Here is a 13,502-nt window from a genome sequence, read left to right as displayed (position 1 = left end):
CATGCACAACTGAAAATGGACGATTTTTGATTTATGACGTTCTTGAAAGGAGTGAACCATATGTGTCCCCTACTTTCCAAATCCACCAGATCCAATTTTATAAGATTTAAAAATAAATACTATCGGAATGCCAAATGAGGGTTTTATTAATTAGGCGGATATAACGAATAACGGTTATAACGAGCAAATTCACTTGGTCCCGTCATCCTCGTTATAACAGAGTTTGACTGTATTTCTATATTTTTTGACATCGCAACATATAAACATATATATATATATATATATATATATATATATATATATATATATATATATATATATATATATATATATATAATAAAACCCTTATCCGCACCCCAATGGTGCATAGGGCACTGCTTCATATAAACGCAGTGTTATCTTGATCGTTTACACATGAAGGAAAGGTGATCAGCCCTCCGCTTCAGGTACCAGTATTACAGTGAAAAAATCACTTATATTTATTTGACCCCCCCCTGGGAATCGAACCCGGGACCTCCAGAACGGTAGCCGAGCGTGCTGACCATTGCACTATATATATATATATATATATATATATATATATATATATATATGAGAAAGTCCCGTTTAAAGTCACCCACAGTCCCCTCGGAAGATTTAAAATTGAAATTGAATTGAAGAGTTATTTGGATTTTCCTCTGTGTATTTTTCCAAGTTAATTTATGGACTCATATTTGATTACTTCTGATTGATTATTCATCACTAATTGTTTCTCTTTTCCTATTTAAAAACATAAAAGGCGGCGGCCATCGCAAAATCTAACAATCAGGCCGGATAAACAGTATTGCTAGTCATCTAAAGGTAAGTCTGCAATAACTCTGTCTAATTTTATGGTAATTATTATATATTTTTATTTTATTTAATCTAATTTTTACTTTATTTTATTTTATTTATTTATTTATTTATGGTTCACTAACAATGAAAAACATTAACAACATTTTGAGTGTGTCCAAATACTTGTTCACAAAATCTGGATTATCTCCAATTACAGGTGTTATTTTTATATTATTTTTTTTAAAGATGAAGAAGAATATGGAAGTCTGGGCATTTACGGGGCTGATGACCGTCATAGGCTGGTTTTAGTGATCACTTTACACACGTTTGACACGTATTATCACATTGAAAAACCTTAAACTATAAATTATTTTTGTATCTCCCGTTTGACACGTATTATCACATTGAAAAACCTTAAACTATAAATTGTTTTTGTATCTCCTGTATGTTATGTTTATAATCTAATCATTAAAAAAAATTATTAAAAATTAAAAAAAAATTAAAATATAAATTTTGTATTACTATGTTAGTATTCGGCTCAACACAGGCCATGCCTAAAGAGCCGTAATACGTATAATAAATGTGTATATGAAATGGATATGTATATTGAATGTATCTATGTATTATGAAAATAAATAAATAAATAAAAATAAATAAATGTAAAGTGATCACTTAAACCAGCCTATGATGGTCGTCTGCCCCGTAAATGCCCAGACTTCCATATTCTTCTTTATCTTTGATGAGATTTCAAAAATAAAATGAAATGAAAAACATATTGCAATAAATGAAATACAGTGCAATACAAATTGTTTGAATGTTTTTCATCAATTAGATGACAACACAACAAGCTTACAGAAACAATTAAGGTCCAGGTTAAACACATACATATATAAAGAATAGATATTTGATTGTAAAAAAAAAGTGTAATAACAATTAAAAGTAATAAAATAAAAAAAAATAGTAAAATAAAAAATTGGGAGTAAAAATTAAAAGTGAAATTAAACTATGCTACATAAGGTACAAAATTCAAGACCCACCAAATTTATTTCACCAATCTATTAAGACCTCTTGTATTTCTCCGTGCTAACTAACTAACTAACCAACCATCACGCTGCTTCTCCGCAGGGGTAGGCAGAGAAAATAGAGCGCCACACCACTCTGTCCTTGCAAACATCCTTCGCCTCTTCCACGTTCATGCATCTCCTCATACATACCCGCCGATTGTTACGACTCGTAACCTGACCACTTTCAAGTATTTGGCATACCTGATCGTGCCATGTTTTTCTCGGTCTTCCTCTGCTTCTTTTCCCGCTGACATTCGCCTCGTAAATTTGTTTTACCGTTCTTTCCTCACTCATTTGTTCTACATGTCCAAACCATCTCAACACACCTTTCTTAATTTTATCGATAATGCTTATCTCAGCTTTGCATTCCTTCCTTATTTCGCTATTCGTACATCTATCATACATCGTTTTGTTGCACATTCTTCTGAGAGATCGCATTTCGACTGCATTCAGTCTACTTTCATGAACGAACGTTTTTAAAGCTTAAAAAGTGTTTTTAAAGAACGTTTTTAAAGTTTAAAAATATAACACAATGGATTAAAAATAAATATCAAGCCACTTATTGAACTTTTTACTGTGCAACAGATCTTTTTAGGTTAAACCTGAAGGTTTTTTCTCCATTTGAAATATATTTACTATATTTAAAAAAAATAATTAAACAATACAATTTCTTCAAAATGCATCCTTCCTTATTTCGCTATTCGTACATCTATCATACATCGTTTTGTCGCACATTCTTCTGTGAGATCTAAATACAACCTTAACATCCTAGAAATGGAGTTGAAGTGTGCCATATTATTGTTATATACTGGGAGAGAAAATATGTTGAGACTCCTTAATGGTTAAAACCACTATGTCTTAACTGAGTGCTGAGAATCGATATATCGACTCTGGTATACTTAGTTAAAAGCGCGCAAAAAAAGAAATAAATTTAAGTAATTTTTAGTGAAACACAAAAATATAAAAACTTGCTATTATAATCCTTACAATGTCAGATTCGTCCAGCAGTGATAATGAAAACAATTGTTATACTCAAAGTGTCCGCCTCCATAGTGTAATGGTCAGCACGCTCGGCTACCGTTCTGGAGGTCCCGGGTTCGATTCCCGGGGGGGTCAAATAAATATAAGTGATTCACTGTAATATTTATTCAATATTACCCTGGACTGGTACCTGAAGCGGAGGGCTGATCACCTTTCCTTCATGTGTAAACGATCGAGATAACACTGCGTTTATATGAAACAGTGCCCTATGCACCATTGGGGTGCGGATAAGGGTTTTATTATCGTACTCAAAGTAGTGATAGTGACGAAGAAGTTTTAAAAAAATTACCAACTGGATGCATTGATAGTGAAAATTCCGACGGTGAGCCAATTTCACACGACCTTGACATATTTTTCTCGATGAAAAATATATGTTTTTTTCTCAAATGGCATTTATTTTTTAATATATGAGTATGTTTATTACAGAATGTTGTTTTATTGAATTAGTTTTATATTTTTGCCACCAACATCAGAAAGAAATACTAAAATCGGTCAGTGTTTATGAAAAATATTTTAAATTTTGTACACATACCTAAAATAAAATAAACCATTATTACCAAAAAAATAGCATACATAAAAGAAAAATCTCGGTTAAAATAAAAAACGGTTAAAACCTATTGCGACACGTGTTTCCATGCATTCTGCATCATTTTCTAACACCGTATGTGAAGCTAAGTTGTGTTGATATGTGTCCTTGGGTCGTTGAAGGATGATAGGAGGGTAGGAGCTGTCTCTAATTTTTATTCAATCATTATTTTGCATCAGTGGGGACATAGGCAGTAGGGGCATATATATGCAGTAATATTACTTTGAGAAATAAAAGACTTTGTTTTTTGATCCACTCACATTTTTATTAACCAACTAGTTTCAGCAACAATCTGTTGTCTACAACATTTTGAGTGTGTCCAAATACTTGTTCACAAAATCTGGATTATCTCCAATTACAGGAGTTATTTTCATATTATTTTTTGACATCTCTTCAAGGATGAAGAAGAATATGGAGGTCTGGGCATTTACGGGGCTGACGACCGTCATAGCCCCGTAAATGCCCAGACTTCCATATTCTTCTTCATCTTTGATGAGATGTCAAAAAATAATATGAAAATAACTCCTGTAATTGGAGATAATCCAGATTTTGTGAACAAGTATTTGGACACACTCAAAATGTTGTAAATAAATTATCTGGTCAAATTATAAGCTTAATAATAAAAATAAAAATTGTATTTTCTGGCGTTTCTCATGTGTGTGATTATAATCCAGGATTCGGACCTCACATACTAATATAAGAGCTTCTGCTTAGTAAAAAGCTTCTTTACATCTCACCAATAGATGTCTCTAGTGAAGTTCTAGTGATTAAAGAACAAGGTATCTAAATTGGTTCATATATATATTGAACTTCCAAGAATTTGAGTAGTGTGGTTGTCAATAATGGGTAGAATTGGTGAATGTTACACGTGTGTAAAGTGATCACTTAAACCAGCCGATAACGGTCGTCAGCCCCGTAAATGCCCAGACTTCCATATTCTTCTTCATCTTTGATGAGATGTCAAAAAATAACCTGTTTTCTTCTTCAGGGTTTATAATTTATTTCAGTCATAAATTAAACCCTGAAGAGGGCAACAGTTTATTGCCGAAACTAGAGTTGGTTAAAAATGTGAGTGAATCAAAAAACAGTATAAAAATGTGAGTGAATAAAAAAAAAAAAGTCTTTTTATTTCTCAAAATAATGTATCACTATGATCCACAAAGTGAATGCTTTTAATATTCAAAACATAATAGGAGGATGCTTTAATGATTGTCATATTCTTAACACATTTAGGACGGGTGTTTTTTATGTCTGCGGTCTGCTGGCAACGGGGTTCAATAATTGTGTACATATTGTTTAGACCTTCACAAAAAGATTGGTGCATAATATAAAAAATAAAATAAAACCCTCATCCGCACCCAATGGTGCATAGGGCACTGCGTCATATAAACGCAGTGTTATCTTGATCGTTTACACATGAAGGAAAGGTGATCAGCCCTCTGCTTCAGGTACCAGTCCAGGGGTAATATTAAATAAATATTACAGTGAAAAAATCACTTATATTTATTTTACCCCCCTTGGGAATCGAACCCGGGACCTCCAGAACGGTAGCCGAGCGTGCTGGTGCATAATACTCATTTAAAAACATTTAATAATTCCTTCTTTTCTGACTTTGAAATGAGGCCGGCGCAGAAGGTAAAAATACCCTTCTCGTTTTTAGGCATCAGTCCACCCAATGGGTAGAAATACTTTTCCAGTATGTTAATTATGGGATTATTATTATTTATATTTCTATGAATTTCTATTATTTCAAAATATTGCAATTAAGCACTTTTCGTATTAATAATTTATAGGATTTCTATGTTATTGTACAAAAAAATTATATATTAATATCTATATATATGTGTCGGGTTGTGGTCCCATGGTAAGTGTCGCGGACTCTAAAGTCAGAGTTTCTGGGTTCGAACCCACTCTACCACAATTTGATACCTATTTCTAATAATGCGCCTTAGGCTCACAGAAATAGTATGAAATTGAAATATTTGTGTAAATAATAAAAACACAAAAAATTCTCTTTTTTAAAAAAATTTTTTTTAATCATTATTATTAAACCATATCCGCTCCCTAGGTGCATCATATGGAGTCCACAAACTGTCTCCAGGCTTTTCTGTCGGCTGCCAGCTCCCTTGCATCCTCCCAAGTCAGATCCGCATCCCGAAGTTCTGACGAGAACTGCCGACGAATTGTCAGCAGTGGTCGGGGACCTGATGCCTTGTAGAGGAGGCGAGCTTGATGGCGGCTCTCGGGAGGCATGCGGGGTACATGGCCAAGCCAACTGAATCGCTTTTTTTTTATGACAGTTGTGATTAAGATTTGATTGCCAAAATAATAATTAATAACAAAATTTAGTAATGCTGTATTTTTTGCAGGTAATACAGCCAAAAGACAAGAATGTTCAAAGCCAAGGCCATAGATGCTCTGCAAAATTGCGAGGAAATTGGGAGGTGGTGCGAAACAGTTTGGGACAACCCGCACCAGAATATGTACAAGGACGGGCTGCCGGAGGCATCGGTAAAGGAACTGGAGAAGATAAGGGAGTTCAGTCACTCGTATCAACAGCGGAACACCGAGTCGACAGACGGTTCTCAGCAGAAGCTGAAAGGCCTCACCAGAGATGTGGAAAAACTACCGACAAACAAGAAACCGATGGCGTCATTTGGATACAATAAAAAAATACAGGAAACAGAAAAATTTGGCATGAAACAGGGCTAATTTTGGATTAAAAAAAAACAAACAAAACTACAGTAAAACAAGTGTATAACTTTGTCTGAACAAACATATCGCTCACTCCTTTCAAGAACGTCATAAATCAAAAATTGTAAATTTTTAGTTGTGCATGTTTTTGGAATGCCCAGAGAATGTACTATATCCCAGCAAAAGCGGCATATTTTTAACTTAATATTTACCCGCTACAGGGCAGAAAGTGTTGTTTTTGCATTTTGAAGAAAAGAAAAGATTTTGTTTAATTATTTTTTTAAATACCTACTATAAATATTTTTCAAATTGAGAAAAACCTTCAGGTTTTACTTAAAAAGATCTGTTGCACAGTAAAAAGTTCAATAAGTGGCTAGATATGTATTTTTAATACATTGTTTTATATTTTTAAGCTTTAAAAATGATTTCCTGAAAAATCAAGTTTTTTGATTTATGACGTTGTTGAAAGGAGTGAGCGATATGTATTTTGTTATAGTTTCATAAATTCAGGAAATGGAAAAATTTGGTATTAAATAAGCTAATTTTGGATTATAGTGTATAAATTTGTCCATACAAACATATGTATTTTGTTAAAGTTTAGTAATAAAAATGTGAATCTTCTTCCTTCTTTAAAAATTGTTTTTAATTATGCAAGTCATCAGCTCACTATAAACTAATCTATTATTTTTTTGACACCTCAACACAGATGAAGAAGAATACTGAAGTCTAAGCATTTACGGGGCTTACGACCGTCATAGGCTGCTTTAAGTGATCACTTTACACACGTGTAACAATCACCAATTATACCCATGATTGACAAACCGCACTACTCAAATTCTCGGAAGTTCTATAAATATGATCCAATTTCGAAACATCACTAGAATTTTTACGAGAGACATCTTTTGGTGAGATGAAGAAGCATTTTTATAAAGCAGAAACTCTTATATTAGTATGTTAGGTCCAAATCCTGGATTATAATCACACACATGAGAAACGCCAGAAAATATCATTTTCATTTTATTCTGTTAGCTTATAATTGTCTGCCTCCGTAGTGTAATGGTCAGCACGCACGGCTACCGTTTTGGAGGTCCCGGGTTCGATTCCCTTGGGAGGTAAAATAAATATAAGTGATTTTTTCACTGTAATATTTATTCAACATTACCCTGGACTGGTAACCTGAAGCGGAGGGCTGATCAGCTTTCCTTCATGTGTTAATTAATGATCAAGATAAGATAAACTGCGTTTATATGATGCAGTGCCCTATGCACCATTGGGGTGCAGATATGGGTTTTTATCTTTATCTTTTGTAATTTGACCAGTTAATTTACTAACAACATTTTGAGTGTTTCCAAATACTTGTTCACGAATCTGGATTAATTGGAGATAATCCAGATTTGTGAACAAGTGTTTGGACACACTCAAATGTTGTTAATAAACTGAACCTGGGACCTCCAGAATGGTAGCCGAGCGTGCTGACCATTACACTACGGAGACGGAGAATGTATATATTATTTATGATATACTTTCCAAATTATTTATTTGATGAGATGTTTTTTAGCTACTCCTTTTAACCCTTACTAGTCCAATGTGGAATCTCATTTGACATGGATTTTTTCCTCTTAGTTCCCAGTCGGATGTTATTCCACATTTTTTTCATCATTAGTATTATTTATTTAAATTCCAAGCTTACATTTTTGTCACTCGTATCTATTACAATAGTATATGGAGCGGAGGACAAATGATTTTTTGCCAATTACAATGTAACTGTCTACTTTGATTTATATTTTTAATTCTAGGGGACCGGAAAGGGTTAAAACATAGTAAAGCGCATTAGCCCATTGGCTCACTAAACTTACAATATGTGTTTACGTTTTATTTCATTAATTATATTCACCATTGTTTAGAACCAATAAATATTCATATATGCACATTAAATTATTGTTGGACTTTGATTCCCAAATTATAATTAGAACAATACCAATTGAATTGGAAAATATATCCAATTACATACTTTAATTTTGTTATTGATTCAACAGACAGTTTGTGGTAATATCTCGCAGGCACTTCCATTGCATAGGGAGACGTCCTGCTCAACATCTTGTTCATACCCAAGAAGACCAAGAAGATGGTGCAAAAATACGGCGGTTCCACTTTCTCCCCTTCAGACAGATGTTTTTTAATATGTTTTTATCTCCGATTATCATTTTAATGACTCTGGCCAATATCTGTACCTGACAGATTCTCCAGTTCTTTGGACACATTGAGGATAGCCTGGAACGACTTGATGTGATCGGTAGCCTGGAGGGAAAGAGAGGGAGAGGAAGATCCCCCACACGATGGACCGATCAAATTAAGGCAGCAGCAACCACCTCGGTGGTTGGAGTGCTACGTGCAGCGCAGTCAAGGGATAACTGGAGAAGAGTCATTGCTTCTGCAAGGGTCACAATCCTCAGCAATAAGGAATAAGACGGAGAAGAAGAAGAATAATAATTTTTACATCATAATCCATAACTGTATAAGCGCCCTTGAGGTAGTTTTTTATAAAAATGGCGGGATGTAAATCATCCAAGTTTATTATTATTATTATCTATCCATTTTTAATTCAAGTTTTACTTGGTTAATACCAGTATTTCCTCAAATCTATTGTAACACGTGTTTCCACGCATTCCGCATCATTTTCAATTGTGTTACGGTGTAAAAAAAAAAAGAAACAGCTCCTAACTCCTCTTCATCCATCAATGTCCTAAGGACACAAGTCTGAAATTTAGACTTGGCTTCACATACGGTGTTTAAAAATGATGCGGAATGCATCGAAACACGCATCAAAATAGATTTTCATAAAAGCGATTTTTACTTAAAATTAATAAACCCAGATTCAAAATTCATTCATACTTCAGTATGCATTTTAAAAGAGACTCTTTTAGATTAATTTTAAGGCTTGGCTGTGCACTTTCACAAGCTCTAATATCATTGTTATCCACCTCAAGGCCAATGACATAATCTCATTGACTGTAAGTCTGAAATAGTACCTGAGGAGTTCCTCGGGTACTATTTCCAAATCACATTCGACAACCAAAGTTTTTTCCAAGCAGAAATCCTCTTGGTAACCACTTCCCAAGCCGCGGTTGTCCCGGTTCGCAAGAGAATGTTGTGAAAAAGGGACTTGCCTTTTCTCTGTATCTCATTAACCATAGAATGGAGCTATGTATACTTGAACTTTGATGTATTACTTGAACCCAGTACAAAAAATATATTTAGATCTGTATTTGGTCTACAATAATGAACGTATTGACATGATTTATTGTTTCCCTGACAGGTGACACTTATTGTCACGATACGTTCATTATTGTAGACCAAATACAGATTAAAATAATTTTTTTGTACTGGGCTCAAGTAACACATCAAAGTTCAAGTAGCCCCGTTCTACAGTATGCAAAATGAATGGTTGCTAAGAGAGCAAATTTCACATTTTTTTCTTTGTTCATTTGCTAGACACTCGTTACGAGAGGTGCTCGTTATGAGAGGTTCCACTGTTTTAATAACAATGTTAGTAACTTCATCAGACTACCAATTAATAACTGTCTTTACAACATTTTGAGTGTTTCCAAATACTTGTTCACAAAATCTGGATTATCTCCAATTACAGGAGTTATTTTCATATTATTTTTTGACATCTCATCAAAGATGAAGAAGAATATGGAAGTCTGGGCATTTACGGGGCTGACGACCGTCATAGGCTGGTTTAAGTGATCACTTTACACACGTGTAACATTCACCAATTCTACCCATTATTGACAACCACACTACTCAAATTCTTGGAAGTTCTATATATATATATGAACCAATTTAGAAACCTTGTTCTTGAATCACTAGCAATTCACTAGAGACATCTTTTGAAAAAAAAAAAAAATAATAATATGAAAATAACTCCTGTAATTGGAGATAATCCAGATTTTGTGAACAAGTATTTGGACACACTCAAAATGTTGTAAATAAATTGTCTGGTCAAATTATAAGCTTAAATAATAAAAATGAAAATGGTATTTTCTGGCGTTTCTCATGTGTGTGAATATAATCCAGGATTCGGATCTCACATACTAATATAAGAGTTTCTGCTTAGTAAAAAAGCTTCTTTACATCTCACCAATAGATGTCTCTAGTGATTCAAGAACAAGGTTTCTAAATTGGTTCATATATATATATATATATATATAGAACTTGAGTATTTGAGTAGTGTGGTTGTCAATAATGGGTAGAATTGGTGAATGTTACACGTGTGTAAAGTGATCACTTAAACCAGCCTATGACGGTCGTCAGCCCCGTAAATGCCCAGACTTCCATATTCTTCTTCATCTTTGATGAGATGTCAAAAAATAATAAATGTCTTTATGATGAGATATATGTCTTTATGATGTATATGTATATGTAATTATCCGGAACATTGGTCTGTATGTTCCCGATAGTTACCTCAGACAGCGTCGGCATAGATTGTTTCACATTCCTATGCACAGGACCAACCTGCCGATGGTTATGCCTGTAGGAAGAGCTACCGCTATGTTGAACAATATCTCATTGGATATGGATCTGTTCCACGTGTCTGAAGGAGTTTTCCGAAGCGGGATTCTTCTACACCTTTAGCAATAGTTCTTGCATATTGTTGATTTTTGTATTTATTTAATGTATACAATTTAAATTTTTTAGTTAATTGAAAATAAATAAATTGAAAGTGAATTAAAATGTTGAATGTTACTCAATCGGAGTTACCATGATTTCCCTGCGTTTGGGACCAATTGTGTTTGTCATTAACCTATGCTAATCAATAATTGTCCACGGGGAGTATATAGTTCAGAACTTCCTCACTTCCTTCAACCAGAGCTTGTTGCACCGGACCGTCAGCCATTTCATAATTTCATCAATTAATGGTAAGTTTTATTTGCAAAAGATAATATTTTGACTCAAACAAAATATAACTAACTAATTAGCCATCATTTCCTCTGCTTCCCCGCATGGGTAGGCAGAGGACGTGAAACGCCACACCACTCTGTCTTTGCAAACATTCTTCACCTCTTCCTCATTCATGCTTCTCCTCAAATATACCTGCCAATTGTTTCCACTCCTAACCTGATGCTTTCAAGTATTTGGCATACCTGATTGTGCCAAGTTTTACTCGGTCTTCCTCTGCTCCTTTTTCCAAATATTTTCACCTTAAAAATTTGTTTTACTGTTCTTTCCTCACTCATTCGTTCCACATGTCCAAACCATCTCAACACACCTTTCTTAATTTTATCGATAATGCTTATCTCAGCCTTGCATTCCTTCTTTATTTCACTATTTTGACATCTATCATACATCGTTTTAAAAAATATATGAATATTCAAATTATGCAGTTTCAACAGCTTTCAAATCAAGATTTTTTGGTATCATTTTGAGTAGGTATCTTTTAAATCGTAAGTATACTGGAAAAAACGTTAACTCGAAAATATGCAATTTTGACTCGTAGTACTATAAAGTTTTCAACGTTCTATAAATTGGCAATATACAGTCATTAGTTTGAAATATCATAAATGGTATATGTGGTTTTACAAGTAAATTCAACTTTAAGTATAATAGCGGGTGTTTTATTCAGGCTAAAAGCTTTAAATAACAGGGATTTTAGAGTTAACGAATTTTGAAAGTATACCCATGAATTATTGTTGTAAATTCTGTGTTTTGAAAGTATACCCACGAATTATTGTTCACAATTCTGTATTTTGAAAGTATACTTATAACTTATAACCCTTATCCACACCCAATGATGCATAGGGCACTGCATCGAATTGACGCAGTGTTATCTTGATCATTACTTACGTGAAGGCAAGGGGATCACTCTTGCGCTTCAGGAACCAGTCCAGGGTAATATTAAATAAATATTACAGTGTAAAATCACTAATATTTATTTTCACCCCCCTGGGAATCGAACCCGGGACCTCCAGCACGGTAGCTAAACACGCTGACCATTAATTACACCACGGAGGCGGACAAAAGTATACCCACGAATTATTGTTGACAATTCTGTATTTTGAAAGTATACCCACGAATTATTGTTCACAATTCTGTATTTTGAAAGTATACCCACGAATTATTGTTGACAATTCTGTATTTTGAAAGTATACCCACGAATTATTGTTCACAATTCTGTATTTTGAAAGTATACCCACGAATTATTGTTGACAATTCTGTATTTTGAAAGTATACCCACGAATTATTGTTGACAATCCTGTATTTTGAAAGTATACCCACGAATTATAGTTGACAATTCTGGAATATCTCAGCATAGGAGTTTTTTTATTACATTTTCGACATCTCAACATGAAGAAGAATGTGTTCAGATTAGAGAAGGTTCAGATTATAGAGGTCCTGCTGTGTTGTAGGAAAACTCATTATTACTTACTTAGTACCTGCAGATATACAGTAGCTATATAAAATAAAATGTGTTTGAATTTGCCGAGTAAATAAACAAATAAATATCCCCAGTTTTCACTTTTATTGCAGATCAAATAATTAACAATGTTTAATTTAAAAGTCGCGGTGAAAGAAGAAAATAACGGAGAGTTCGAACGGTGGACGCAGACATTTGGGTCGAATCCGCACCAGAATATGTATAAAGACGGACTCCCGAAGAGCTCACTCGAGTCTCTGGAGAGGACGAGGGAGTTCAGTCAACTCTTCCAGCAGAAAATCACAGACGCGAAGGATTCCCAAACCAGGGCTTCCAAAGAGTTAGAGGTGGAAAAGGCTTCCACGAACAAGAAACCGATGGCATCGTTTGGATACAATAAAAAGATTCAGGAGAATGGAAAGCTGGCCGCAAAATGAATTGTCATCTCAACACTTAGATTAACCTGGGCAGGACATATAAATATCGCTCACTACATTGAACAACGTCTAAAATAAAAACCTGATTTTTCAGGAAATCGTTTATAGTTTAAAAATATAATAAAATGTATTAAAAATAAATATCAAGCCACTTATTGAACTTTTTACTGTGTAAAAGAAATTTTTAGGTAAAACCTGAATGTTTGTTCTCCATTTGAAAAATATTTAGAGGACCCGGGTTCGATTCCCAGGGGGGGTAAGAATAAATATGAGTGATTTTTTCACTGTAATATTTATTCAATATTACCCTGGACTAGTACTTGAAGCGGAGGGCTGATCACCTTTCCTTCATGTGTAAGCGATCAAGATAACACTGCATTTATATGACGCAGTGCCCTATGCACCATTGGGGTGCGGATAAGGGTTTTATTATTATTATTTATAAAAAA

At 34.1% G+C, this 13,502-nt stretch overlaps 2 protein-coding genes across 3 annotated transcripts; both read left to right on the top strand.

Annotated features, from left to right (window-relative positions):
* The first annotated feature begins 729 nt into the window (after positions 1 to 729).
* Positions 730 to 7,333, top strand: LOC148312302 (uncharacterized). 2 transcript variants are annotated; one of them, XM_088277523.1, is made up of 2 exons: positions 730 to 840; positions 5,874 to 7,327. In XM_088277523.1, exon 2 carries the CDS (start codon positions 5,896 to 5,898, stop codon positions 6,214 to 6,216), a length of 321 nt encoding a protein of 106 aa, XP_088133649.1. In that variant the 5' UTR covers positions 730 to 840; positions 5,874 to 5,895; the 3' UTR covers positions 6,217 to 7,327. The 2 variants fall into 2 exon arrangements, with proteins under 2 accessions (XP_088133649.1, XP_088133650.1); XM_088277524.1 differs by lacking the exon at positions 730 to 840 and adding an exon at positions 5,575 to 5,762 and having other exon boundaries at positions 5,874 to 7,333.
* A 3,648-nt stretch (positions 7,334 to 10,981) lies between these two features.
* On the top strand, positions 10,982 to 13,204 carry LOC148312301 (uncharacterized). Its single transcript, XM_088277521.1, has 2 exons — positions 10,982 to 11,120; positions 12,730 to 13,204. Exon 2 carries the CDS (start codon positions 12,745 to 12,747, stop codon positions 13,051 to 13,053), a length of 309 nt encoding a protein of 102 aa, XP_088133647.1. The 5' UTR covers positions 10,982 to 11,120; positions 12,730 to 12,744; the 3' UTR covers positions 13,054 to 13,204.
* The last annotated feature ends 298 nt before the right edge of the window (positions 13,205 to 13,502 follow it).

Source organism: Brachycentrus maculatus, unplaced genomic scaffold (genome assembly GCF_059751285.1).
Source record: "Brachycentrus maculatus isolate JH-2025_06_01 unplaced genomic scaffold, ASM5975128v1 h1tg000044l, whole genome shotgun sequence".
NCBI classification, from domain to species: Eukaryota; Metazoa; Arthropoda; class Insecta; order Trichoptera; family Brachycentridae; genus Brachycentrus; species Brachycentrus maculatus.
The sequence above is the reverse complement of the archived record's forward strand: the minus strand, read 5'-3'. Positions and strand labels throughout refer to the sequence as shown.